The 27973-nt window shown below is 37.0% G+C and overlaps 1 protein-coding gene across 1 annotated transcript in view; it reads left to right on the top strand.

Annotated features, from left to right (window-relative positions):
• Positions 1-27973, top strand: part of LOC129011320 (phosphatidylinositol 3,4,5-trisphosphate 3-phosphatase TPTE2-like) — a 68977-nt gene that overhangs the window by 21592 nt on the left and 19412 nt on the right. Inside the window, exons 6-8 of the mRNA XM_063650902.1 lie at positions 7700-7760; positions 8565-8646; positions 8750-8838. Of these exons, the coding sequence (XP_063506972.1) occupies positions 7700-7760; positions 8565-8646; positions 8750-8838 (232 nt within the window). The remainder of the gene's footprint in view (positions 1-7699; positions 7761-8564; positions 8647-8749; positions 8839-27973) is intronic.

The following is a 27973-nucleotide window of genomic DNA, read 5'->3' as shown; positions in this document are numbered from 1 at the left end:
GCACATGTATGTTCACTGCAGCAGTATTCACAATAGCAAAGACATGGAATCAAGTTAAATGCCCATCAGTGATGGATCGGATAAAGAAAACGTGGTACATAAACACCATGGAATACTGTGCAGCCATAAAAATGAAGAAGATAACATCCTTTGCAGAGACATGGATGGAACTGGAAGCTGTTATCCTCAGCAAACTAACACAGGAGCTGAAAACCAAACACTGCATGTTCTCACTCATAAATGGGAACTGAATAATGAGAACACACGGACACATGGTGGGGAACAACGCACACTGGGGCCTGTCAGGAAGGAGGGGATGGGAGAGGGAGAGCCTCAGGAAGAATAGCTAATGGATGCTGGGCTTAATACATAGGGATGAGATGATCTGTGTAGCAAACCACCATGGCACATGTTTACCTATGTAACAAACCTGCGCATCCTGCACATGTACCCCTGAACCTAAAATAAATAATCACATTTTATTGAGGTATAACATAGATGGTAAGTTGCACTAATCAAGTATATATCTTGATACTACACGTAAGTATATATGCAAGTAACCAACACCTCTATCAATGTATTGGTCTATAACTGATCTCCAATTAATTGTTGTAAAGATATAAAATATCAAGATTCATGTTTTTCATATAGCTATCAATGCCTCCTGTACCATTTACTGTGAAGAGCATAACTTCCCCAATGAATTGCAGAGGTGTGTTTATTGCAAATCAGGTGAACATATATGTATAGGTTTGTTTCTCAGCTTTTTCTCCTTTTATTATGACTTGTCTATACTTAAGTCCAGACCACAGTTTTAAATATTATGGCTTTATAGTGAGTTTTGAAAACTTTTGTCTAAGTCCCCCAACTTTGTACTTCTTTGTTTAAAAACTATCTTGGCTCTTCTAGATTTTTTGAATTTCCATATACATTTTAGAATCTTCTTGGCAATTTACACACACACACACACACACAAACCTTGCTAGTATTTTGACTTGGGCATTCACTACACTGCTTAATTTAGGGAGAATTGACATGTAAAAATATTGAGATTTCCAACTCAAGAACATAATATATCTCTCTACTTATGTCTTCTTTGACTTCTTTTTGCAGTGTTTGCAGTGTACAAGTTTTACACATCTTTTTTTTTTTTTTTAATTTTTAGTTTTTTTTGAGACAAAGTCTCGCTCTGTCGCCCAGGCTAGAGTGTGATGGTGCGATCTCCACTCACTGCAAGCTCTGCCTCCCGGGTTTGCGCCATTCTCTTGCCTCAACCTCCCGAGTAGCTGGGACCATAGGCGCCCACCACTATGCCCGGCTAATTTTGTTTTTTTGTATTTTTAGTAGAGACGGGATTTCACATGTTAGCCAGGATGGTCTCGATCTCCTGACCTCATGATCCGCCCACCTCAGCCTCCCAAAGTGCTGGGATTACAGGCGCGAGCCACCGTTCCCGCCCTACACATCTTTTGTTAGTTTTATTTCTAGGCATTTGATAAGTTTTTATGCTGTTTTAAATGATATTTGAATATCTTCATTTTCTGATTATTTGCTATTGGTATATAGGAACATAATTAATTTTTGTATATTGACTTTTGTTTTTAAATTTTAAGTTCTGGGAGACATGTGCTGAACGTGCAGGTTTGTTACATAGGTATACATGTGCCATGGTGGTTTACGGCAGCTGTCAACCCATCATCTAGGTTTTAAGTTCTGCATGCATTAGGTGTTTGTCCTAATGCTCTCTTTCCCCTTTCCCCCAACCCCGGACAGGCCTCTTTCCCCTCCCTGTGTCCATTCTCATTATTCAGCTTCCACTTATGAGTGAGAACATGTGGTATTTGGTTTTCTGTTCCTGTGTTAGTTTGCTGAGGATGATGGTTTCAGCTTCATTCATGTCCCTGCAAAGGGCATGAACTCATTCCTTTTTATGGCTGCACAGTATTCCATGGTGTATATATGTGCCACATGTTCTTTATCCAGTCTATCATTGATGGGCATTTGGGTTGGTTCCAAGTCTTTGCTATTGTAAATAGTGCCGCTGTGAACATATGTGTGCATGTGTCTTTATAGTAGAATGATTTATAATCCTTTGGGTATATACTCAGTAATGGGATGGCTGGGTCAAATGGTATTTCTGGTTCTAGATCCTTGAGGAATCACCACACTGTCTTCCACAATGGTTAAACTAATTTACACTCCCGCCAGCAGTGTAAAAGTGTTGCTGTTTCTCCACATCCTCTCCAGCATCTGTTGTTTCCAGACTTTTTAATGATCGCCATTCTAACTAATGTGAGATGGTATTTCACTGTGGTTTTGATTTGCATTTCTGTAATGACCAGTGATGATGAGCTTTTTTTTTGTATGTTTGTTGGCCGCATAAATGTCTTCTTTTGAGAAGTGTCTGTTCATGTCCTTCACCCACTTTTTGGTGGGGTTGTTTTCTTCTTGTAATTTGTTTAAGTTATTTGTAGATTTTGGATATTAGCCCTTTGTCAGATGGGTAGATTGCAAAAATTTTCTCCCATTCTGTAGGTTGCATGTTCACTCTGATGATAGTTTCTTTTGCTGAGCAGAAGCTCTTTAGTTTAATTCAATCCCATTTGTCAATTTTGGCTGTCGTTGCAATTGCTTTTGGTGTTTTAGTCATGAAGTCTTTGCCCATGCCTATGTCCTTAATGGTATTGCCTAGATTTTTTTCTAGGGTTTTTATAGTTTTAGGTTATATGTTTAAGTTTTTAATCCATCTTGAGTTAATTTTTGTATAAGGTGTAAGGAAGCGGTCCAGTTTTCTGCATATGGCTAGCCAGTTTCCCCAGTACCATTGATTAAATAGGGAATCCTTTCCCCATTGCTTGTTTTGGTCAGGTTTGTCGAAGATCAGATGGTTGTAGATGTGTAGTGTTATTTCTGAGGTATCTGTTCTGTTCCATTGGTCTATATATCTGTTTTGGCACTAGTACCATGCTGTTTTGGTTACTGTAGCCTTTTAGTATAGTTTGAAGTCAGGTAGTGTGATGCCTTCAAGCTTTGTTCTTTTTGTTTAGGATTGTCTTGGCTATACGAGCTCTTTTTGGTTCCATATGAAATTTAAAGTAGTTTTTTCTAGTTCTGTGAGAAAAGTCAGTGGTAGCTTGATGGGAATAGCATTGAATCTATGAATTACTTTGGGCAGTATGGCCATTTTCACAATATTGATTCTTCCTATCCATGAGCATGGAATGTTTTTCTATTTCTTTGTTTGTTTTAGACAGGGCCTTGCTCTGTCACCGCAGGCTGGAGTGCAGTGGCACCTGGGCTCATGCAATTCACCCACCTTGGTCTCCCATGTAGCTGGGACTACAAGCAGGCACCACCACACTTGGCTAATTTTTTTTTAATGAATTTTTGTAGACAGGGAGTCTCAATGGCCCAGGCTGGTCTCAAACTCCTGTGTTCAAGCAATCTTCCCACCTGAGCCTCCCAAAGTGCTGGAATTAGTAATAGGTGTGAGCCACCACACTTGGCCTTGTATATTAACTTTATATCTGGCATCCTTCATAAATTCACACATTCATTTTAATAATTAATGTGTAGATTCCCTGGGATTTTATGTATACAATCATAAAGTTACTACTTTCTTCCCAGTTTTTATACTTTTTTCTTTCCTTATTGAATTATCTATGACTTTCACTGTAATATTGAATAGAAATGGTAAGAGGAGGCAGCCTTAGGCTTCAGCAGTTGTATAAAAATGCATTTGTAAATACCCAAAGACCTTGAAGAGAAGGATCTGACCCACATCTCACCCAGGTTATGCTACTCCCAGCTAAGACATGATTCGACCACACCCTTGGCCAATTTTGAAAATTGTTTCAAACTATTTATTTGAGGTGGAATTACTTTTCCTCTCCCATAATGGGAACAGCCATGGAGTAATGTGACCAGGGTCCATTGGATGGGTCATGCCACTTGAGGGCAGCGATCCCCAAATTCCAAATTCCATCTTTATGGGTAAAGCATCTCTTGATTGCTAATATTGTTTTTTAAAGCCGGTTGAGCTAATAACTGTGAGTTAATTATGCCATGTCTAAATTGAGCCAATTTTCTTTTAGTAGTTTTGGTGGTGCCTAATATCAACTTGGCAAGACTTAATATTAGCTGGGGTGTTTTTAACAGCCAAAAACTTCACTTAACATATAAATCAAAACAAAGACATTACTATTTCCTTGTGGGGTGATCGCTAGACTATTGGTTTCTATCCGTTATTAAACTGTTATCTCCTTAGGGCATTGACAAAAGTACTAATAAGTCACTGATTTCTTTACCATTTTTAATCAGAGTATCCAAAAAGGAGGTAATAAATCATGTGTTTTAATAAATGCCACAAATCATGAGCCACCCAAAAAGTAAATCTACTGTCCATATTAATATTTAGTCTTTCATCTTTGCCAGAGCGCAGCCCCAAATCTAAGCTACTAGTTCAGCTACCTGGACAGGCCGAGAATTAGGCCATGGAGCACTTCAGTCATTGCATGTTCAATGACAACAGCATATCCTGCACTTGGAATGCCTTTGTCATTTTTGAGAACCATTCACGATGTATATTAAATCAAGGTTGACTCAAAGGTACATGATTCAAATCCAGGTATACTTAACTTCTGAGAGGATGCTAAACAGTCTTGTGATTCCTCTTTATTCTTAAAAGAGAATAAATTTGCAGGGTTACATTTTGAACAACATTGAATATGCAAAGCAGACCTTACAATTTCATAAGTGGTAAATTTACTAGTGGAGAAATGTCAGATGCTGCCTTGAAGTAGCAAAAACTTTAGAGATGTTGGACCCATAGAGTTAGTGGACAAACAAGCACTGTGGTGGAAGCATCAAGAAGTTTGGCCACTGCTACCACCTCATGCAGGTAACAGAGGGTGTACCTTTGCCTCCAAATCAAGGAATGTACTAAGATAGGCAGAGAGAAGAGTTGAGCAGATTTAGGAAAACCGAAGGTGGAGGTTGTTGCAAGAAGGCTTTCACAGAGTAGCATTTTCTACTTTTGCATCACAAGGAAGTTGCATCAGAAAGTATAAACTTAGTAAGCCCATGCAAAGGCTGAGCTATGAGAAGAATCAGATATACAATTACCTATAGTCCTAAAATCTTCTTAGCCGTCTTTTGATTTCTGTTCTTGGTAGAATTGAATGCTCTTTATTCTGGTTGAAAACAGAAACTGTCCATCTGGTGACAGCTTGTGACCAGAAAAATGTAGATTCTTGGCAGAGTTCACCTTTTCTCTAGATTCTTTATGTCCCTTTTCACCTACTTTGAATAAGAGGTATTTGGAGCCTTTAGTAAACTACTTAGATCAGGAAACACAGCAGTAAATCATCAGTATATTGTGTCTATATATATATACACATATAATTATAAAAAGTATATATACACATATATAATTATAAAAAGTATATATACATATATAATTATAAAAAGTATATATATATATGTGTGTATATATATACATATAAATTTTTAGATGTTGAGAGAACTAGGAAGGGGATTCAGAGAATCCCTAAGGTTTAACCCTCCAGGTATATTTGTCTTCCCACGAAAAAGCAAATATTGCCTGTTTTTGTTTTCTTTTTTTTTTTTTTTTTTTTTGAGTTGGGGTCTTGCTCTGTCACCCAGGCTAGAGTGCGGTGACGCAATCTCAGCTCACTGCAACCTCTACCTCCCGGCTTCAAGCGATTCTCCTGCCTCAGCCTCCCAAGTAGCTGGGATTACAGGCACCTGCCATAGTGCCTGGCTAATTTTTGTATTTTTAGTAGAGACGGGGTTTCACCATCTTGGCCAGGCTGGTCTTGAACTCCTGACCTCGTGATCCACCTGCCTCGGCCTTCCAAAGTGCTGGGATTACAGACATGAGCCACCACGCCCGGCCAACTGTTTTTCTATATATGTATGCTAAAGAAGCCTGCACATAAATTACTGCAGTGAGATATTTACTGGTTGAGAGAATGAAGAACAGGACAGTATTCTAATGGTTGCATGATATTTCATTAGTGCTATGATTAACCTCTAATATTGGACATTTAAGTGTCACTATTATCAATAATACAACAACAAATATCTTTGAGCATAAGGCTTTTTCTGTACAGATTGTTAGGAGTGAAATTACCTAGTTGAAGAGAATGAATATTTTTAGGGTTCTTAATATATATTGCCAAATCCAAGAGCAATTGTATTATTGTATCAAAATAAATCAGAGTTTTTAATGTCATGCCTTATTTTGCCAGCATTGGATTTTCTCATTAAAAGGGAAAGGGCTAATTTCATGGGTGCAAATGTCATGTCACTGTTGTTTTGACTTCTTTATTGGCGACACTGAATATTTATGTAGGTTGTTAATCAGTTTGATTTTCTCTTTTATGGATTGTTTATGTCCTTGGCCCATTTATCTATAAGGTGAGGGAGTAATATTTAAGTTGTTGTTAATGAATTATTAATTTATTATCCTAGACATAGTCCCCAACAGTGCATTTTTCTGAAAAAATATTTTCCCCTGTTGTTCATTATAACATTTTTCAACAGAAATTTCCGAATTTTATGAAGTTAAACCTAAGGCTATAGATCTTCCATTGATTCAACACTTTTAATTCTTCCTCATCCAAAGAATTGATTAAAATTCACTTAAATTTCTCATAGATATTTGTAGTTTTTAATATGTGATTTCTAAACGTATATGGATTTTATGCAAGAAATTTCATGAATTCTAAAGTATATGAAATGTTTTATCCTTCCCCTCTGCCACTATGCAGATTCAGAGTGTTCATCTTTTTGACGTATTATTTCCTCCTAACATAGATAACCAATTTAATAAATGGATGACTTTGATACCTTAATTTTAGTGTTCTCAATATTAAGCCAGTAAACATTGTTCTGACGGTACCATACTAATCAGTTTTTGAAATTGTGTCACTATTGTTGTTGCACAGAGATATATACATATGTGTGTATGTTTCAGAAAGATATATTTCCTGAAAAAATTGTTGGATTCGTATAGTGATATTAATTATATTTCAAATAATACTTACTATTTTCATTGAAATATGTATATATATATATATACACACACACACACACTTACCAGTACATATATATCTTCATTAAAAAATTAAGAGAACGGGTGAGCCAAAAAAGTTTCCGTATTGTTACCAGTTATTTATCAATTGATATAATATGTTTATCTTTTTCTATCACGCATACACACACAATCATAGTGTATACTTTTTGCATTTATTTGTTTACATAGTGCTTAGGTAGAATGTAATATTCAAATCAGTATCTAAAAGACATACCTAGTCAAAATTAAATAAACAATATGAATTAGATTTAAATAAGAACCACATTAACTGTGAATTATGATTTGGAACAAATTTACTTAAAGTTAGTTAACCATCTAATTTACTTTTCTGATAGCTTTAAACAGTGTGTATTTACAATAGAGGCTAATCTGAGTAATCAAACACACTTTGTGGACTATTTGAAAAACCACAGTGGATTAGAATTTGAAATTGGCATAGGCTTGCATTCCCTGAGTCTCCCCTAGAAGATGCTAGTGAGAGACAAAGTAATAGAAAGTAATAACCATTTTAGGTTCCTCGTGGAAATGGCTTGTGTTGGTGCCATGTGAATATGTAAAATATGTGTTTCTTTTTTTTAGGAAGTCATACAGTTTCTAGACAAAAAACATCCAAACCACTATCGAGTCTACAATCTATGCAGTATGTACCTTACTCTGTATTTTGCTACTGTAGATAGAAAACAGATTACTGAGTGTAAGAAGATGATTTTGTTTTTTACATTGCATTTAATCATAAGTATTTGGTGGTGGGGAGGAAGGAATTTAAAATCCCATCTTGAACTGGCCCCATCTGGTAGAAGGAGTTAGCCTAGGAGCACAAAGTACCCTATGAAGGAGGCAGCTCTGGCAGGACCAATGAGGCTGGAGTGGAGGCAAACCATTTTAGGGAAGATCTGTTCTAGTGATATTAGGTTTAGGAAAATCTGTCTGTTTTTCCTGCCAGATTGTGTTATGAGGACATAGACAATTTAACAAATGAGTCCTCTGACCCATTAGCAGTGGGTTGTGATGAGAGCAGGGCCCTAGATGGGATAAAAGCAAACTCTTTAGAAAATAGGTTGCAACCCAGCTTGCCACTCTGTCTTGATTTTTTTCTCTACCTGTATACGCCATAGACAGGGGGCAATCATTTTGGCCAGCTACATTTGCCTCTTGCGTGGTTTCTAACTACCCTGCAATAATATAATGATAGTCTGCTAGAAGTTAAAAATTACACCTATTAAACAAAAATAAGTTGAGTTTAGGTGACATGAGATGGATAATCCACTAGTATCCTTATGTTTTGGAGACCCTTAAGTTTATTTTAGAGCAGCAGAAGCAACTTGGAAAGCTCCTTTTGAGGATGGATAGGGAATTTCTAATAAGATATTTTCTGTTACTCATAACTTCATCATTTACTATGTTATTATATATAGAGATATGACATACATATTATTTATTTTAGGTGAAAGAGCTTATGATCCTAAGCACTTCCATAATAGGGTCAGTAGAATCATGATTGATGATCATAATGTCCCCACTCTACGGTAAGTTTTATGCTAAGTTGACTATCAGAAGGGGGCTAAATCTATTGGGCTTGATTTTTTGAAAATATTTTAACTCAACTAAAAATCCTAACCTTGAAATCAGGGAGATGGTAGCATTCTCCAAGGAAGTATTGGAGTGGATGGCTCAAGATTCTGAAAACATCGTAGTGATTCACTGTAAAGGAGGCAAAGGTAATAACATTTTCCTTTTTATTCCTCCCGTTCTAAAGACGTGTAAGTATATGTAAAGCACAAGAACAAGATACCTGTTACTATTAATAAGTATTAGTAATTGTTAGCATTTAAAAGTATTAGCTGTAAGACTGAAAGAAGGGAAGGAGAAAGGAAAGAGGAGAGGAGGAAGAGTAGGAGATAGGGAGAGGATAAGGAAGGGAAGAAAGTGGGAAAAAAGAACTAAGGAGGGTTGAGCGTATTTTCTCTTGTTTTTCTATTTGGATATCTTTATTTTTGGTTTGCCAGTTTATATCTCTCAAAATACAAAGTCTTTAATTTTGGAGTGTCAGAGTAGTTTTATTTAAGGCTGCTCCTTTTTATTTTTAAATTAACAAATAAAAATCAGTATATTCATGGTATAGAACATGATGTTTTGATATATGTAAACATTGTAAAATGGCTAAATCAACCTAATTAACATATGCATTACTCCACATACTTTTTACTTTTTTGTGGTGAGAACATTTAAATTGTACTCTGTCAGTAATTTTCAAGTCTAGATTATTATTAACTATGGTCACCATGTTGTGCAATAAATTTCCTGAATTTATTCTTCCTGTCTAACTGAAATTTTGCATCCTTTAACCGACATCTCCACAATCCCTCCTTTTTGTTCCCCCCCCAGCCCCTGGTAACCACCATTCTACTCTCTGCTTCTATGAAGTTGACATTTTTAGAGTCCACAAATAAGTGAGACATCCAATATTTGTCTTTCTATGCCTGGCTCCTTTCACTTAGCATAACGTTCTCCAGGCTCATCCTTATTATCTCAAGGGACAGGATATCCTCTAAGGCCAAATAGTGTGTTCTTGTTTATATATACCTGGTATTCTTTACCCGTTCTTCCATTGATGACATTTAGATTGACTCCATAGCTTGGCTATTATGAATAATGCTGCAGTGAACATGGGAGTGCAGATTTCATTTTCTTTGGACATATACCCAGAAGTGGAATCTCCAAATCATATGGTAGTTCTATTTTTCTATTTTTAGTTTTTTGAGGAGTCCCTATGCTGTTTTCCTTAATAACTACTAATTTACACTCACATCAACAGTGTACAAGAGGGTTCTCTTTTCTCTACATCCTCACCAACTCTTCTTTTGTCTTTTTGTTAATCACCATCCTAACAGGTATGAGGATATCTCTTTGTGATTTTAATTTGGTTTTCCTGATGATTAATGATGTTGAGCATTTTTTCATATACCTCTTGGCCATTCATGTCTTCTTTTGAGATATATCTTTTCAGGTTCTTTGCCCATTTTTTAGAGAAGTAACTTGTTCTCTTGTTATTGTGTTGTTTGAGTTCCTTTTAAAAAAAATTAACCTGTTCTTGAATATATGCTTTGCAGGTATTTTCTCCCATTCTGTAGGTTGTCTCTTTATAATTGTTTCTTTTGGTGTGCAAAAGCTTTTCAGTTTGATACAATGTCATTTGTCTATTTTTTCTTTTGTTGCCTGTGCTTTTCAGTCATATCCAAAAAATCTTGGCCCAGACTAATGTCAAGAAGCTTTTCCCCTATGTTTTCTTCTAGTAGTTTTCCAATTTCAGATTTCACAGTGAAGTCTTTACTTTGAGTTGATTTTTGTATACTGGGTGAGATAGGGTGCAGTTTCATTCTTCCGCAAGTGGATGTCCAGTTTCCCCAGTACTGTTTATTGAAGAGACTGTCCTTTCCTCATCGTGGATTCTTGGTACCTTTGTTGAAGACCAGCTGAAAAATGCACGGATTTATTCTGGGCTTTCTATTCTGTTCCATTGGTCTCTATGTCTGTTTTTGTTCCAGTAATATTTAAGGTTGTTCTTAAACTTGGTGAGAATCTTTTAGATTAAGGGAGCCAACACAGAGATGCTATTTCAAAAACTATACTGGACTTATTATAGTGTAATGGTACAAAGAAGTTTATATTGGCGGGGTTAAAATGGGGGGAAAAGCCACTTGTAAATCCAACCAATTTAAGTTCAGTTAGCTTTTCTCTCATTCAGGTTTAGGCTTTGAATAATCATCTAAGGATATTTCACAATTTTTGACAAACATAAAGAATTACATTCTTAGAGGGCTGTAAAACCATTTTTATATCAAATTCCAGGAAAACATAACACTGTAAACTGACTTATATAATTCAGTAAAATGAAGTTTTAGTTTTATTGAGAACTGGTTTCAAGCCCATTAGTTAATATACAGGTTCAGTGTTTAGCTCTACAGGTTTGAATATTCTTTATAAACTGGCAATTTACAATACCATAGTTAAATTTAGAATACAGAAGTTGAATCACTTGAAGTTCTCAGTTTTTTAACCATCTTTTGGTTTAAAAATGGCCATTTCACATTGCCTAACCTAACATGTTATTTTTCAAGCAGTAGCATCAGTTTTCTATTAACTAATGCTAATTCCTTGCTTGAAGGATTTCAAATTTGACTTTTTTCTAAAAACTTTTGCTGAGAGGGGGTTTGCATAATTCTGTGTTAACATAATATTTTGTTGATTTTTTAGGATGTTTAGAGAATATTCAGCTGGTATGCACCAGAGAAGCCTCTTTTTTAAAATGTTTGTTCATATTAATCTAGCTGTCTTCTGATTGGTTGCTGCCTGCAGGTTATTAGTAGTATCATGATAGTAGAAATATTTTATTATTGATTTATAGGAGTTCTTTAGAGAATCTAAATGCCAATTTTTCTTGGTATTGCAAGTATATTCTCCCACTGTGTTGTCTTTTAAATTTGATTGTGATTTATTTTGTTGTATAAAAGTTTGTAAATTTGTGTTTTGTTTTGAGACACAGTCTCGTTCTGTCACCCAGGCTGGAGTACAACGGCTCAATCTTGGCTTATTGCAGCCTCAACCTCCCTGTACTCAAGTGATCTTCCTGCCTCAGCCCCTCTGAGTAGGTGGGATTACAGGCACGCGCCACCATGCCGGGGTAATTTTTGTATTTTTTGTAGAGACAGGGTCTCCCTATGTTGCCCAGAGTGGTCTTGAACTCCTGGACTCAAATGTTCCACCCGCCTCAGCTTCCCAAAGTGCTGGGATTATAGGAGTGAGCCATTGTGCCGGCAAGAAGTTTGTAATTTTGAATGTAGTAAAATGTGTTAATCGATGTGTATGTATTTCATGCTTTTCTGTCATGTTTAAGAAATTCACCCCTATACTGAGGTAGTAAAGATATTCTACATTTCTTCAAAAATCTTCAAGTTGCATTTTTAATATTTGGGTCTTAAATCTAATTGAAATTTGGGGGAAGTTTTTTTTTCATATGGATAGCCAATGGTCCTAATAGCACCAATTGCATGCTATTTTGTTCTCCATTTATTTGTAATTCCTCTCATTCATATACCAAGTTTCTACAAATATTCAAAATTGTTTCTAAGTTCTCTGTATCACACTTTTGTAATTATTGTAGCTTTATACTGTAGTTTGATAAAGGCAGAATTGTCTTGCTCTTCTTAGAACGTTATTCTTACATTAAATTTTAAAATCATTTTGTCAAGTTCCATTATAAAACACGTTTAGGATTTTCATTGGAACTACATTGAATTTATAGACTCACTTGAGAGAACTGACAACTTTGTGATATTAAGTTATACATGTGATTGATCTTGTTCATTCTTTAATTAAATATTTTATATTTTCTTCATCATGTCTTTGCACATCTTTTCACAAATTCATTCCTACACAAATTGTGACTGCAAGTGGAATCTCTTTTTTTTTTTTTTTTCTGTTACATTCGGGTTGTTTCCAATTTTTACTATGATAAATAATGCTGTTTTTTTTTTTTTTTTTTAAGACAGAGTCTCACTCTGTCACCCAGGCTGGAGTGCAGTGGTATGATCTCACACACTGCAACCTCTGCCTCCCAGGTTCAAATGATTTTCATCCCTCAGCCTCTGGAGTAGCTGGGATTACAGGCGCCTGCCACCACGCCTGGCTATTTTGTATTTTTAGTAGAGACAGGGTTTCACCATATTGGCCAGGCTGGTCTCGAACTGCTGACCTCAAGTGATCTGCCTACCTCGGCCTCCCAAAGAGCTGGTATTACAGGGTGAGCCACTGCACCTGGCCCAGTAATGCTGCTTTTAAAAATACACATTTCTTGTTGCATATGTGGCCATATTTTTGTTGAGTATATACCTCAGACTAAAATGGTTCTGTCTTAAGGTAATGAATCTTGAACTTTACTTGGTAATGTCACCTGTTTCTAAAACAGTTGTACCAATTTTCACTCCACTGGTATTGTACACTCGAAGTGTTCCATATCTTCTCCAATACTTGCAATTCTGAGTATTTTTATTTTTAGCCATTGGGTGTTTGTGTGATGGCATATTATGGTGGTGTTCATTTGCATTTCTATAATTACTAATAAGATTGAAGAAGTTTTCTTAAGATTATTAAGTATTTGGATATCCTTTTTTGTAAAGTAACTATTAAATTTTCTTACCCATTTTTCTCCTGGATTATTTGTCTTTTTTTCTCTTGATTTGCAGTTTTTTATATATTCTGATTTCCATTCTGTTATTAGTCATATATGTATTTCAAGAAAACTTTTCTGCTCTGTGATTTGCCTTTTCTCTCTCTTAGGAGTATCTTTTGGTTAACAGAATTGCTTAGTTGTATTACCATCATAGGTATTATGCTTTCCCTTTATAAAGTTTGTGTTTTTGTGTCCTGATTAAGAAAATTTTCGTTGAGTTTAAAGACATTCTACTACTATATTTTCTTCTAGATGGTTCATTCATTTTAAAATTGATTTATAGGTGTGGTGTGAGGAAGAGGTTAAGTTTCCTCTTTTTCCATATATGGCTATCCAATTATTCCAGCACACTGGTTGAGAAGATTTTTATTTCTTTACTTCCCTGCAGAACATGAGTCTGTTTCTCACCTTTCTATTCTGTTCATTGATTTTTCATCTGTGTGCCAATAGGACAACCATCTTACTGTAGCTTTCTAATAGTCCTTATTTCTAGTCAAGTGAGTAAAATCATCTTTTTCTCTTTCTTCATAATTGTTTGTGTATTTTAGGCCATCTACATTTCCATATAAATTTGGGAATCAAACAAAAGGCAGCAGAAACCTCTGCAGACTTAAATGTCCCCGTCTGACAGTTTTGAAGAGAGTAGTGGTTCTCCCAGCACGGAGTTTGAGATCTGAGAATGGACAGACTGCCTCCTCAAGTGGGACCCTGACCCCCAAGTAGCCTAACTGTGAGGCACCGCCCAGTAGGGGCAGACTGACACCTCACACGGCCAGGTACCCCTCTGAGACGAAGCTTCCAGAGGAATGATCAGGCAGCAACATTTGCTGTTCAGCAATATTCGTTGTTCTGCAGCCTCCGCCGCTGATACCCAGGCAAACAGGGTCCAGAGTGGACCTCCACCAAACTCCAACAGGCCTGCAGCTGAGGATCCTGACTGTTAGAAGAAAAACTAACAAACAGAAAGGACATCCACACCAAAACTCCATCTGTACGTCACCATCATCAAAGACCAAAGGTAGATAAAGCCACAAAGATGGGGAAAAACAGAGCAGAAAAGCTGAAAATTCTAAAAATCAGAGCACCTCTCCCCCTACAAAAGAACACAGCTCCTCGCCAGCAAAGGAACAAAGCTGGACGGAGAATGACTTTGACAAGTTGAGAGAAGAAGGCTTCAGACAATCAAAGTTCTCCGAGCTAAAGGAAGAAGTTCAAACCCAATGCAAGGAAGCTAAAAACCTTGAAAGAAGATTAGACGAATGGCTGAGTAGAGTAACCAGTGTAGAGAAGTCCCTAAATGACCTGATGGAGCCGAAAACCGTGGCACAAGAACTACGTGACAAATGCACAAGCTTCACTAGCCGATTCGATCAACTGGAAGAAAGGGTATCAGTGATTGAAGATCAAATGAATGAAATGAAGCGAGAAGAGAAGTTTAGAGAAAAAAGAGTAAAGAGAAATGAACAAAGACTCCAAGAAAGATGGGACTATGTGAAAAGACCAAATCTATGTCTGATTGGTGTACCTGAAAGTGACGGGCAGAATGGAACCAAGTTGGAAAACACTTCAGGATATTATCCAGGAAAACTGCCCCAACCTAGCAAGGCAGGCCAACATTCAAATTCAGGAAATACAGAGAACGCCACAAAGATACTCCTCGAGAAGAGCAACTCCAAGACACATAATTGTCAGATTCACCAAAGTTGAAATGAAGGAAAAAATGTCAAGGGCAGCCAGAGAGAAAGATCAGGTTACCCACAAAGGGAAAACCATCAGACTAACAGCAGATCTCTTGGCAGAAACTCTACAAGCCTGAAGAGGGTGGGGGCCAATATTCAACATTCTTAAAGAAAAGAATTTTCAACCCAGAATTTCATATCCAGCCAAACTAAGCTTCATAAATGAAGGAGAAATAAAATCCTTTACAGACAAGCAAATTCTGAGAGATTTTGTCACCACCAGGCCTGCCCTACAAGAGCTCCTGAAGGAAGCAGTAAAGATGGAAAGGAACAACCGGTACCAGCCACTGCAAAAAGATGCCAAACTGTAAATACCATCGATGCTAGGAAGAAACTGCATCAACTAACGAGCAAAATAACCAGCTAACATCATAATGACGGGATCAAATTCACACATAACAATATTAATCTTAAATGTAAATGGGCTAAATGCTCCAATTAAAAGACACAGACTGGCAAGTTGGCTAAAGAGTAAAGACCCATCAGTGTGCTGTATTCAGGAGACCCATCTCATGTGCAGAGACACACATAGGCTCAAAATAAAGGGATGGAGGAAGATCTATGAAGCAAATGGAAAACAAAAAAAGGCAGGGGTTGCAATCCTACTCTGATAAAACAGGCTTTAAACCAACAAAGATCAAAAGAGACAAAGAAGGCCATTACATAATGTAAAGGGATCAATTAAACAAGAAGAGCTAACTATCTTAAATATATATGCACCCAATACAGGAGCACCCAGATTCATAAAGCAAGTCCTTAGAGATCTACGAAGAGACTTAGACTCCCACACAATAATAATGGGAGACTTTAACACCCCACTGTCAACATTATACAGATCAATGAGACAGAAAGTTAACAAGGATATCCAGGAATTGAATTCTGCTCTGCACCAAGTGGACCTAATAGACATCTACAGAACTCTCCACCCCAAATCAACAGAATACACATTCTTCTCAGCACCACATCACACTTATTCCAAAATTGACCACATAGTTGGAAGTAAAGCACTCCTCAGGAAATGTAAGAGAACAGAAATTGTAACAAACTGTCTTTGAGACCACAGCGCAATCAAACTAGAACTCAGGATTAAGAAACTCACTCGAAACCGCTCAACTACATGGAAACTGAACAACCTGCTCCTGAATGACTACTGGGTACATAATGAAATGAAGGCAGAAATAAAGATGTTCTTTGAAACCAATGAGAACAAAGACACAGCATACCAGAATCTCTGGGACACATTTAAAGCAGTGTGTAGAGGGAAATTTATAGCACTAAATGCCCACAAGAGAAAGCAGGAAAGATCTAAAATGGATACCCTAACATTCACAATTGAAAGAACTAGAGAAGCAAGAGCAAACACATTCAAAAGCTAGCAGAAGGCAAGAAATAACTAAGATCAGAGCAGAACTGAAGGAGACAGAGACACAAAACATCCTTCAAAAAAATCAATGAATCCAGGAGCTGGTTTTTTGAAAAGGTCAACAAAATTGATAGACCGCTAGCAAGACTAATAAAGAAGAAAAGAGAGAAGAATCAAATAGATGCAATAAAAAATGAGAAAGGGGATATCACCACTGATCCCACAGAAATACAAATTACCATCAGATAATAATATAAACACCTCTATGCCAGTAAACTAGAAAATCTAGAAGAAATGGATAAATTCCTAGACACATACACCCTCCCAAGACTAAACCAGGAAGAAGTTGAATCCCTGAATAGACCAATAACAGGCTCTGAAATTGAGGCAGTAATTAATAGCCTACGAACCAAAAAAAGTCCAGGACCAGACGGATTCACAGCCGAATTCTCAGAGGTACAAGGAGGAGCTGGTACCATTCTTTCTGAAACTATTCCAATCAATAGAAAAAGAGGGAATCCTCCCTAACTCATTTTATGAGGCCAGCATCATCCTGATACCAAAGCCTGGCAGAGACACAACAAAAAAAGAGAATTTTAGACCAATATCCCTGATGAACATCGATGCAAAAATCCTCAATAAAATACTGGCAAATCAAACCCAGCAGCACATCAAAAAGCTTATACACCATGATCAAGTGCGCTTTATCCCTGGGATGCAAGGCTGGTTCAACATACGCAAATCAATAAACGTAATCCAGCATATAAACAGAACTAAAGACAAAAACCACATGATTATCTCAATAGTTACAGAAAGGCCTTTGACAAAATTCAACAGCCCTTCATGCTAAAAACTCTCAATAAATTAGGTATTGATGGGACGTATCTTAAAATAATAAGAGCTATTTATGACAAACCCATAGCCGATATCATACTGAGTGGGCAAAAACTGGAAACATTCCATTTGAAAACTGGCACAAGACAGGGATGCCCTCTCTCACCACTCCTATTCAACATAGTGTTGGAAGTTCTGGCCAGGGAAATCAGGCAGGAGAAAGATATAAAGGGTATTCAATTAGGAAAAGAGGAAGTCAAATTGTCCCTGTTTGCAGATGACATGATTGTATATCTAGAAAACCCCATCATCTCAGCCCAAAATCTCCTTAAGCTGATAAGCAACTTCAGCAAAGTCTCAGGATACAAAATCAATGTGCAAAAATCACAAGCATTCTTATACACCAATAACAGACAACCAGAGAGCCAAATCATAAGTGAACTCCCATTCACAATTGCTTCAAAGAGAATAAAATACCTAGGAATCCAACTGACAAGGGATGTGAAGGACCTCTTCAAGGAGAACTACAAACCACTACTCAACGAAATAAAAGAGGATACAAACAAATGGAAGAACATTCCATGCTCATGGATAGGAAGCATCAATATCGTGAAAATGGGCATACTGCCCAAGGTAATTTACAGATTCAATGCCATCCCCATCAAGCTACCAATGACTTTCTTCACAGAATTGGAAAAAACTACTTTAAAGTTCATATGGAACCAAAAAAGAGCCCACATCGCCAAGTCAATCCTAAGCCAAAAGAACAAAGCTGGAGGCATCACACTACCTGACTTCAAACTATACTACAAGGCTACAGTAACCAAAACAGCATGGTACTGGTACCAAAACAGGGATATAGACATATAGAGATATGGAACAGAACAGAGCCCTCAGAAATAATACCACACATCTGCAACCATGTGATCTTTGACAAATCTGATAAAAACAAGAAATGGGGAAAGGATTCCCTATTTAATAAATGGTGCTGGGAAATGGTGCTGGGAAAACTGGCTAGCCATATGTAGAAAGCTGAAACTGGATCCCTTCCTTACACCTTATACAAAAATTAATTCAAGATGGATTAAAGACTTAAATGTTAGACCTAAAACCATAAAAACTCTAGAAGAAAACCTAGACAATACCATTCAGGACATAGGCATGGGCAAAGACTTCGTGTCTAAAACACCAAAAGCAATGGCAACAAAAGCCAAAATTGACAATTGGGATCTAATTAAACTAAAGAGCTTCTGCACAGCAAAAGAAACTACCATCAGAGTGAACAGGCAACCTACAGAATGGGAGAAAATTTTTGCAATCTACTCATCTGACAAAGGGCTAATATCCACAATCTACAAAGAACTCAATCAAATTTACAAGAGGAAAACAACCCCATCAAAAAGTGGGTGAAGGATATGAACAGACACTTCTCAAAAGAAGACGTTTATACATCCAACAGACACATGAAAAAATGCTCATCATCACTGGTCATCAGAGAAATACAAATCAAAACCACAATGAGATTCCATCTCATACCAGTTAGAATGGCAATCATTAAAAAGTCAGGAAACAACAGGTGCTGGAGAGGATGTGGAGAAATAGGAACACTTTTACACTGTTGGTGGGACTGTAAACTAGTTCAACTATTGTGGAAGACTGTGTGGCAATTCCTCAAGGATCTAGAACTAGAAATACCATTTGACCCAGCCATCCCATTACTGGGTATATACCCAAAGGATTATAAATCATGCTGCTATAAAGACACATGCACACGCATGTTTATTGGGGCACTATTCACAATAGCAAAGACTTAGAACCAACCCAAATGTCCATCAATGATAGACTGGATTAAGAAAATGTGGCACATATACACCATGGAATACTATGCAGCCACAAAAAAGGATGAGTTTGTGTCCTTTGCAAGGACATGGATGAAGCTGGAAACCATCATTCTCAGCAAACTATCGCAAGAACAAAAAACCAAACACCACATGTTCTCATTCATAGGTGGGAATTGAACAGTGAGAACACTTGGACACAGGAAGGGGAACATCACACACCAGGGCCTGTTGTGGGGTGGTGGGAGGGGGGAGGGAAAGCATTAGGAGATATACTTAATGTAAATGACGAGTTAATGGGTGCAGCACACCAACATGGCACATGTATACATATGTAACAAACCTGCACGTTGTGCACATGTACCCTAGAACTTAAAGTATTGAAAAAAAATTGGGGAGTCAACTGGTCAAATACACACACCTGATAGAAATTTGTTTGGAATTTTGTTGAATCTATAGATTGGGGAGAATTGAATCTTTACAATATTGACCCATCCAACCCATGAAGAGAGATGTTCTCTCATTCAGTTAGGTTTCCTTCCATTTCTCTTTACAATGTTTTCTCATTTTCTGTGTAGAAAGCTTGCATATTTTTGATGAGATTTATTCCTAGATATTTGATATTTTGTGGTTATTTAAATGATATTCCTTTAAAACGTTTATTTTCTAAATGTTGTTGATTTAAATTCAGTTCATTTTATTTATTAATCTTGTAATTCGCAACTTGACTAAACTCTTTTTTTTTGTTTTGTTTTTGTTTTTTGAGCTACGGTTTCATTCTGTCACCCAGGCTGGAGTGCAGTGATGCGATCATGGCTCGCTGCAGCTTCAACCTCCCTGGGCTCAGGGAATCCTCCCACATCAGCCTCCCGAGTAGCTAGGACTGCAGGCAGGTGCCACCATGCCCAGCTAATTTTTTGATCTTTTTGTAGAAACAGGGTTTTGCCATGTTGCCCAGGTTGGTCTCAAACTCCTGGGCTCAAGTGATCTGCCAGCCTCAGCCTCCGCCTCCTAAAATGCTAGGATTACAGGCCTGAGCCATTGTGCCCAGCCTAAACTCACTTATTAGTTCTACTAAATTATCTATAGATTCTTTTGGATTTTATAGTACACAGTTATATCATGTGAAAATAATACATTGTATTTTTTCCTTTTCAGTCATTTTTTCCCCCTAGCACTGGCTAGAACCTTCAGTACAGTGTAGAATTAGAAGTGGCAATAGCAGCCATCAGTGTACACTTCTATTCTCAAAGGAAAAGCTTTCAGTGTCTCTCCAATTGCTTTACAAGCGTGTGTGTGTGTGTGTGTGTGTGTGTGTGAGCTACCATTTATCAGATGAAGAAATTCCTTAGCCAGGCGCCATGGCTTACGCCTGTAATCCCAGTACTTTGCGGGGCCCACTAGGGCACATCACTTCAGACCAGCCTGGGCAACATGATGAAACCCCGTCTCTACTAAAAAATAAAAAATTAACCAGGTGTGGTGGTGCGTGCCTGTAATACCATCTACTCCGGAGGCTGAGGCATGAGGATTGCTTGAACTGAGGATGCAGAGGTTGCAGTGAGCCACTATCACACCACTGCTCTCCAGCCTAGATGACAGAGCGAGACATTGGCTCAAAAAAAAAAAAAAAGAAAGAAAGAAAAAGAAAAGAAAAAACAATGTCTTTAGTTTGCTGAGAGTTTTTTTAATCATGAATGGATGTTGAATTTTTCCAGATTTTTCTGAATCTTTGAGATGATAATTTTTCCCCTTTATCTTATAAATAAATGTGGCTAATTACATGATTGATTAAGTGGTAAACCAACATATTTCTGGAATAAATATAATTGAGTTGTGCTATACTATTTTATTAAATAATTATTAAACTTTTTTTAATCAAATTCCTGGATTCTATTTGTTAATATTTTGTTTAGGATTTTCAAATTCATGTCATCAGTGTGATTGGTTATAATTTTCCTTTCTCATAGTTTTTTCAAATCTTGGCTTCATAAAATGAGTTAGATTTCATTTTCTCTTTTTGTATTCCGTTGATGAATTTATGCGTGCTGTTTTTTTTTCTTTTTAAGTGTATGGTGAAATTCACCAGTGAAGCTACATTGGTCTAGAGTTTTCTCTGGGGAGAAGTTTTTAAATTATCGCTCCGTTTCGTATATAGAATTCTCTATAATTTTATTTCCTTAGCTTGTTTTGGTAGGTTATTGTTTTCCCAGCATTTGTCCATTTAATCTAAGTTTGTGAATGTCTTGGTATCAAATTATTCACAATATCATTTTACCATTTTAATGTCTACAGAGGCATTCCCTTTTTATTCCTTACATTATTTTCTTGGTGCCTTCTCCCTTTTTTTCTTTTGATTAGTCTCACCAGGGAATTATCAATTTTACTAGTCTTTTAAAAGTAACAAATTTGGCCGAGCAAGGTGGCTCACGCCTGTAATCCCAGCACTTTGGGAGGCTGAGGTGGGCGGATCACGAGGTCAGAAGATCTAGACCATCCAGGCTAACACGGTGAAACCCCGTCTCTACTAAAAATACAAAAAATTAGCCGGGTGCGGTGGCGGGCACCTGTAGTCCCAGCTACTCGGGAGGCTGAGGCAGGAGAATGGCGTGAACCCGGGAGGCAGAGCTTGCAGTGAGCTGAGATTGCGTCACTGCATTCCAGCCTGGGTGACAGAGCGAGACTCCGTCTCAAAAATAAATAAATAAATAAATAAATAAATAAAATAACAAATTTTTGGCCTTACTAATGGACTCTATTATTTACTTTTCATTTCATCAATTAGTATTATATTTAGTATTTTCTTTTGTATTCCATGGGTTAATTTGTTCTTTTCATGACTTCTTGAGATGAATAATTCTTAGAGTGTCGACCACTCTGTTTTCTATTTAGCATTTAAGGCTATACATTTTCTTCTAAGAGTTGCTTTAGCTTCGTCCTGCAAGTTTTCATATGTAATATTTTCATTTTATTGGTTTCAAATTATTTTTCAATTTTCACTGTGCTTGGTTTTTTTTTTTTTTTTGATCCATGAGTTGTGTAGAAGTATACTTCCTTATTTCCAAACATAGGAGACTTTTGCATTTATCTTTAAGTTTTTTATTTCTGAAGCCAGGTGCAGTGGTTCACGCCTGTAATCCCAGCAATTTGGGAGGCCGAGGAGGTGGTTTATCTGAGATAGGAGTTCGAGACCAGCCTGACCAACATGGAGAAACCTCATCTATACTAAAAGTACAAAAATTAGCCAGGTGTGGTGGCACATGCCTGTAATCACAGTTAACTCGGGAGGCTGAGGCAGGAGAATCGCTTGAACCTGGGAGGCGGAGGTTGCGGTGAGCCAAGAACACGCCATTGTACTCCAGCCTGGGCAACAAGAGCGAAACTCCATCTCAAAAAGAAAAAAAAAAGTTTTTTATTTCTGGTTGTATTGTGCTGTGGACACAGAACATACTATTTTTTTTTCTTCCAAATTTGTGTAGACTTGGTTTATGGCCCAGAATTTGGTTGATATTGTTAAATGTTTTCTGTACATTTGAAAAGAACACGTATTATGCATTGTTGAGAACAATGTTCTATGTACATGCATTTGTTAATTTATTTAACTCTTCTATATTCTTACTGACTTGTGTTTTGGTTTGATTGAATTTTAATAATTTTTTCCCTCTCACTCTCTACCATTAACTTGGAAGTTATATACTACTCTTCTTTTTTTTTTAATAATTACTGTAAAGATTTAAACCTGAATCCTTGATTTAGCTATTAATTTTTGTTTATGTTGAGCATGCATCTAGAAATCTTCCTAAACTGTCTCAACTCTCTCGTTAGATTAATGAGTTATTCTATAGATTTACTTACTACACTGACTTACTACACTGGCTAGGCTCTGCAGTACATTGTTAAATGGAAGCAGTGAACAGAGGGCATTTTTGTTTAATTCCAGGCTTTAAAGAAAATGCTATCAATATTACATCATTAATATGATGTTCCTGGTAGGTGTTTTGGTAGATTCCCTTTGTTGAGTTAAAGAAGTGTCCTAGTTTTTATTAATTTTTAAAGTCACAGTTGTAGGTTGAATTTTAGTTAATGCTTTCTCTGCATTAATTGACATAATTGCAAGGTATGTCTACTTTAATCTGTGAATATGATAAATTACATTAATATAGATTTCTGATATAGGATTTTTTTTTTTTTTTTTTTGAGACGGAGTCTCGCTCTGTCGCCCAGGCTGGAGTGCAGTGGCGTGATCTCGGCTCACTGCAAGCTCCGCCTCCTGGGTTCACGCTATTCTCCTGCCTCAGCCTCCTGAGTAGCTGGGACTACAGGCGCCCACCACCACGCCCCGCTAATTTTTTTGTATTTTTAGTAGAGACAGGGTTTCACCATGTTAGCCAGGATGGTCTAGATCTCCTGACCTCATGATCCGCCCACCTTGGCCTCCCAAAGTGCTGGGATTACAGGCGTGAGCCACCGCGCCCGGCCTAGGATGATTCTTGTATTTTTATTTGTTTTTTAATGGGCAAAGACATTTTTTCTTTTTTGAGCTTAGTTTTTTGGTATAATTTCCACTTTTATTTTAGATTTGGAAGTACATGTGCAGGTTTATTACCTGTGTATATTGTGTGATACCGAGGTTTGGGGTATGATTGATCCCATCACCCAGGTACTGAGCATAAGACCCAATAGTTTTTCAACCTGTGTCCCCTTCTGCTGTGCCCCCTCTAGAATTCCCCATTGTCCATTATTGCCACCTTGATGTCCATGTGCATCTATTGTTTAGCTTTCACTTATGAGTGAGAACATATGGTATTTGGTTTTCTGTTCCTGCATTAATTTGCTTAGGATAATGACTTCCAGCTGCATCCATGATGCTGCAAAGGACATGATTTTATTTTTTTATGAATGTGTAGTATTCCATGGTGTATATGTACCACATATTCTTAAGCCAGTCCACCACTGATGGGCACCTAGGTTGATTCTGTGTCTTTCCTGTTGTCAGTAGTGCTGAGAAGGGCATGCCAGGGCCTGTGTCTTTTTGTTAGAACAACTTACTTTCTTTTGGATGCATACCCAGTAATGGGATTGCAATGTCAAATGGTAGTTCTAAGTTTTTCAGAAATCTCCAAACTGCTTTCCACGGAGCTGAACTAATTTACATTCCCATTAGCAGTGTCTAGGTGTATACTCCGCAGCCTTGTCAGCATCTGTTGTTTTTTGACTCTTTAATAATAGCCATTCGGACTGGTATGAGATGTAATCACGTTGTGGTTTTGATTTGCATTTCTCGGATGATTAGTGATGTGGAGCATTTTTCATGTTTGTTGGCCACCGGTATGTCTTCTTTAAGAAGTGTATGTTTATATCTTTTGCCCATTTTTAATGGGATTATTTGGTTTTTTTGCTTAATTGTTGAGTTTCTTATAGATTCTGAATATTAAACCTTTGTGAGATGAATAGTTTGCAAATATTTTCACCCATTCTATAGGTTGTTTGTTTACTCTGTTGATAGGTTCTTTGCTGTGCAGAAGCTCTACAGTTTAATTCGGTCCCACTTGTCAGTTTTTGTGGCAATTGCTTTTGAAAACTTAGTCATAAATTCTTCCCCAAGGTCAGCGTCCAGAATGCTGTTTTCTAGGTTTTCTCCCAGTATTCTTATAGTTTGAGGTCTTTCTATCTTTAGTTAATTTTTGTATATGGTGAAAGGTATAGGTCCAGATCATTCTTTTGCATATTGCTAGCCCCATATCCTAGTACCATTTATTGAATAGGAAGTCATTTCCTTATTGCTTATTTTTGTTGACTTTGTCAAAGATCAGATGGCTTTCTGTGTTTGGCTTTGTTTCTGAGTTCTTTATTCTCTTCCTTTGATCAATTTTTTTTCCTGCCAGTACCATGCTCTTCTGGTTTCTGTAGCCTTATGGTGTAGTTTGAAGTTGGGTAATATGATGCTTCTGGCTTTGTTCTTTTTGCTTAGGATTGCTTTGGCTATTCAGGCTCCTTTTTGGTTCCATATGAATTAGATTTTTCTAGTTCTGTGAAAAATGATGTTAGTAGCTTGACTGGAAAAATGTTGATTCTGTAGATTGCTTTTGGAAGCATGGCCATTTTAATGATATTGATTCTTCCAGTCCATTAGCATGGAATGTTCTTCCATTTGTTTGTGTCATCTATGATTTCTTTCAGCAGTGGTTTGCAGTTCTCCTTGTAGAGATCATTCACCTCCTCGGTTAGCTGTATTCCTAGGTATTTTATTTTTTGTGTGGCTACTGTAAAGGGGATTATGTCCTTGATTTGGCTGTCAGCTTGGACATTATTGGTGTATAGAAATGCTACTGATTTTTGTACATTGATTTTGTATCCTAAAACTTTACTGAAGTAATGTATCAGTTCCAACTGCCTTTTGGTGGAGTCTTTTGGATTTTGAAGATATAGAATCATATCGTTGATGAAGAGAGATAGTTTGACTTTTTATTTTCCTATTTGGATGCCATTTTTTTCTTTCTTTTGCTTGATTGCCATGGCAAAGACTTTTACTACTATGTGAAATAGGAGTGGTGAGATTAGGCATCCTTGTCTTGTCCCAGTTCACAAGGAGAAGCGTCCAGCTTTTGCCTGTTATAATGTTGGCTGTGGGTTCATAATAGAAGGCTCTATTTTGAAGTGTATTCCTTTAATGCCTAGTTTCTTGAGTGTTTTTTGTCAAGAAGGATGTTGAATTTTATCAAAAGTTTTTTTTGCATCTATTGAGATGATCATATGGTTTCTGTGTGGTGAATCACATTTATTGATTTGCATGTGCTGAACCTTTCATCCTTTGAATGAAGCCTACTCGATCTTGGTCAGTTAACTTTTTGATGTGCTGTTGGATTCAGTTTGCTGGTATTTTGTTAAGGATTTTTGTGCCTATCTTTATCATTGAGATTAGCCTTTAGTTTTCTTTTTTTTTTTTTTTTAATTGTGTGTTTGCCAGGTTTTGGTTTCAGGGTAATGCTGGCTTCATAGAATGAATTAGGGAAGAATCCCTCCTGGAGTTTTTGGAATAGTTTCAGTAGAACTGGTACCAGTTCTTCTTTGTATATTTGATATAATTCATCTGTGAATACATCTGATTTAGGACTTTTTTGGTTGGCGGGTTTTAACTTACGGATTCAGTTTCGGAGCTTGATACTGGTCTGGTCAGGGTTTCAATTTCTTTCTGATTCAATCTTGGGAAGTTCTGTGTTGCCAGGAATGTATTCATTTCCTCTGCATTATCTAGTGTGTGTGCATAGAGGTGTTCATAATAGTCTCTGAGGACCTTTTGTATTTCTGTGGGATTGGTTGTAATGTCGTCTTTGTGATTTCTGATTGTGCTTATCTGGATCTTCTTTCTTTTTCTTTGTTAATCTAGCTAGCAGTCTATCAATTTTGTTTATGTTTTCAAAGAAATGACTTGGTTTCTTTGCATCTCTGTTTTAATTTTGGGGTCTCAATTTTGTTCAGTTTTGCTCTGATTTTAGTTATTGTTTTTCTTCTGCTAGGTTTGGGGTTCTTGTTTTTCTGATTTCTCTAGGTGTGATGTTACATTATTAATTTGAGATTTTACTAGCTTTTTGAGGTACACATTTAGCACTATAAACTTTCCTATTAACACTGCTTTTGCTGCATCCCAGAGATTCTGGTATGTTGTGTTTCTGTTTTCATTTATTTCAAAGAATTTTTTGATATCTACCTTAATTTTATCATTTGCCTAAAAGTCATTCAGGAGCAAGTTGTTTCATTTCCATGAAATTGTTTGGTTTTTAGAGATCTTCTTGGTATTGATTTATATTTTTATTCAACTGTGGTCCAAAAGAAATGGTTGGTATGATTTCAACATTTTTTGAATTTATTGAGGCTTGCTTCATGGTGGAACATATGGTTGATCTTGGAATACATTCGCTGTGCAAATGAGAAGAATGTATATTCTGTGGTTGATGCGTGGAGTGTTCTTTAGGTGCCTATTACATCCAGTTGGTCAAGTGTTGAATTTACGTCCATAATTTCTCTGTTAGTGTTCTATCTGAATGATCTGTCTAATGCTGTCAGTGGGGTGTTGAAGTCTCCTAACTATTATTATGTGGCTGAGTCGTTTCATAGGTCTAGAAGTACCTGTTTTATTAACCTGGGTGATCCAATGTTGGGTGCATATATATTTAGGATAGTTAAGGCTTCTTGTTGAATTGAACCCCTTATCATTATGTAATGCCCTTCTTTGTCTTTTTTTACTATTGCTGGTTTAAAGCCTGTTTTATCTGCTTTAGGAATAGTGATCCCTGCTCTTTTTGGTGTTTTGTTTGTGTGAGAGATCTTTCTCCAACCCTTTATGTTGAACCTGTTGGTGTTGTTACATGTGAGATGGTGTCTTGAAGACAGCAGACAGATGGGTTTTGTTTTTTTATCCAACTTGCCACTCTGTGACTTTTACGTGGTGTGTTTAGACTATTTACATTCAAGGTTAATATTGACATGTGAGCTTTTCACCCTATCATGACATTGTTATGTGGTTGCTTTATACTTTCTGTTGTATTGTTGTTTTATAGGGTCTGTGAGCTATGTACTTAAGTGTGCTTTTATGATAGCAGGTATCATTCTTTCATTTCCATGTTTAGAACTCCCTTAGGGATCTCTTGTAAGACTGGTCTAGTTTTAATGAATTCTCATGACACTTGCTTCTCTGGAAAAAAAAATCTTTATTTGTCCTTCGCTCATGAAGCTTAGTTTGGCAGGATAAGAAGCTCTTGTTTAGAATTTATTTTCTTTAAGAATTCTGAAAATAGACCTTCCCATCTCTCCTAATTTTTAAGGTGTCTGCTGAGAAGTCTGCTGTTATCC

Source organism: Pongo pygmaeus, chromosome 14 (genome assembly GCF_028885625.2).
Source record: "Pongo pygmaeus isolate AG05252 chromosome 14, NHGRI_mPonPyg2-v2.0_pri, whole genome shotgun sequence".
Lineage (NCBI taxonomy): Eukaryota > Metazoa > Chordata > Mammalia > Primates > Hominidae > Pongo > Pongo pygmaeus.
The sequence above is the reverse complement of the archived record's forward strand: the minus strand, read 5'-3'. Positions and strand labels throughout refer to the sequence as shown.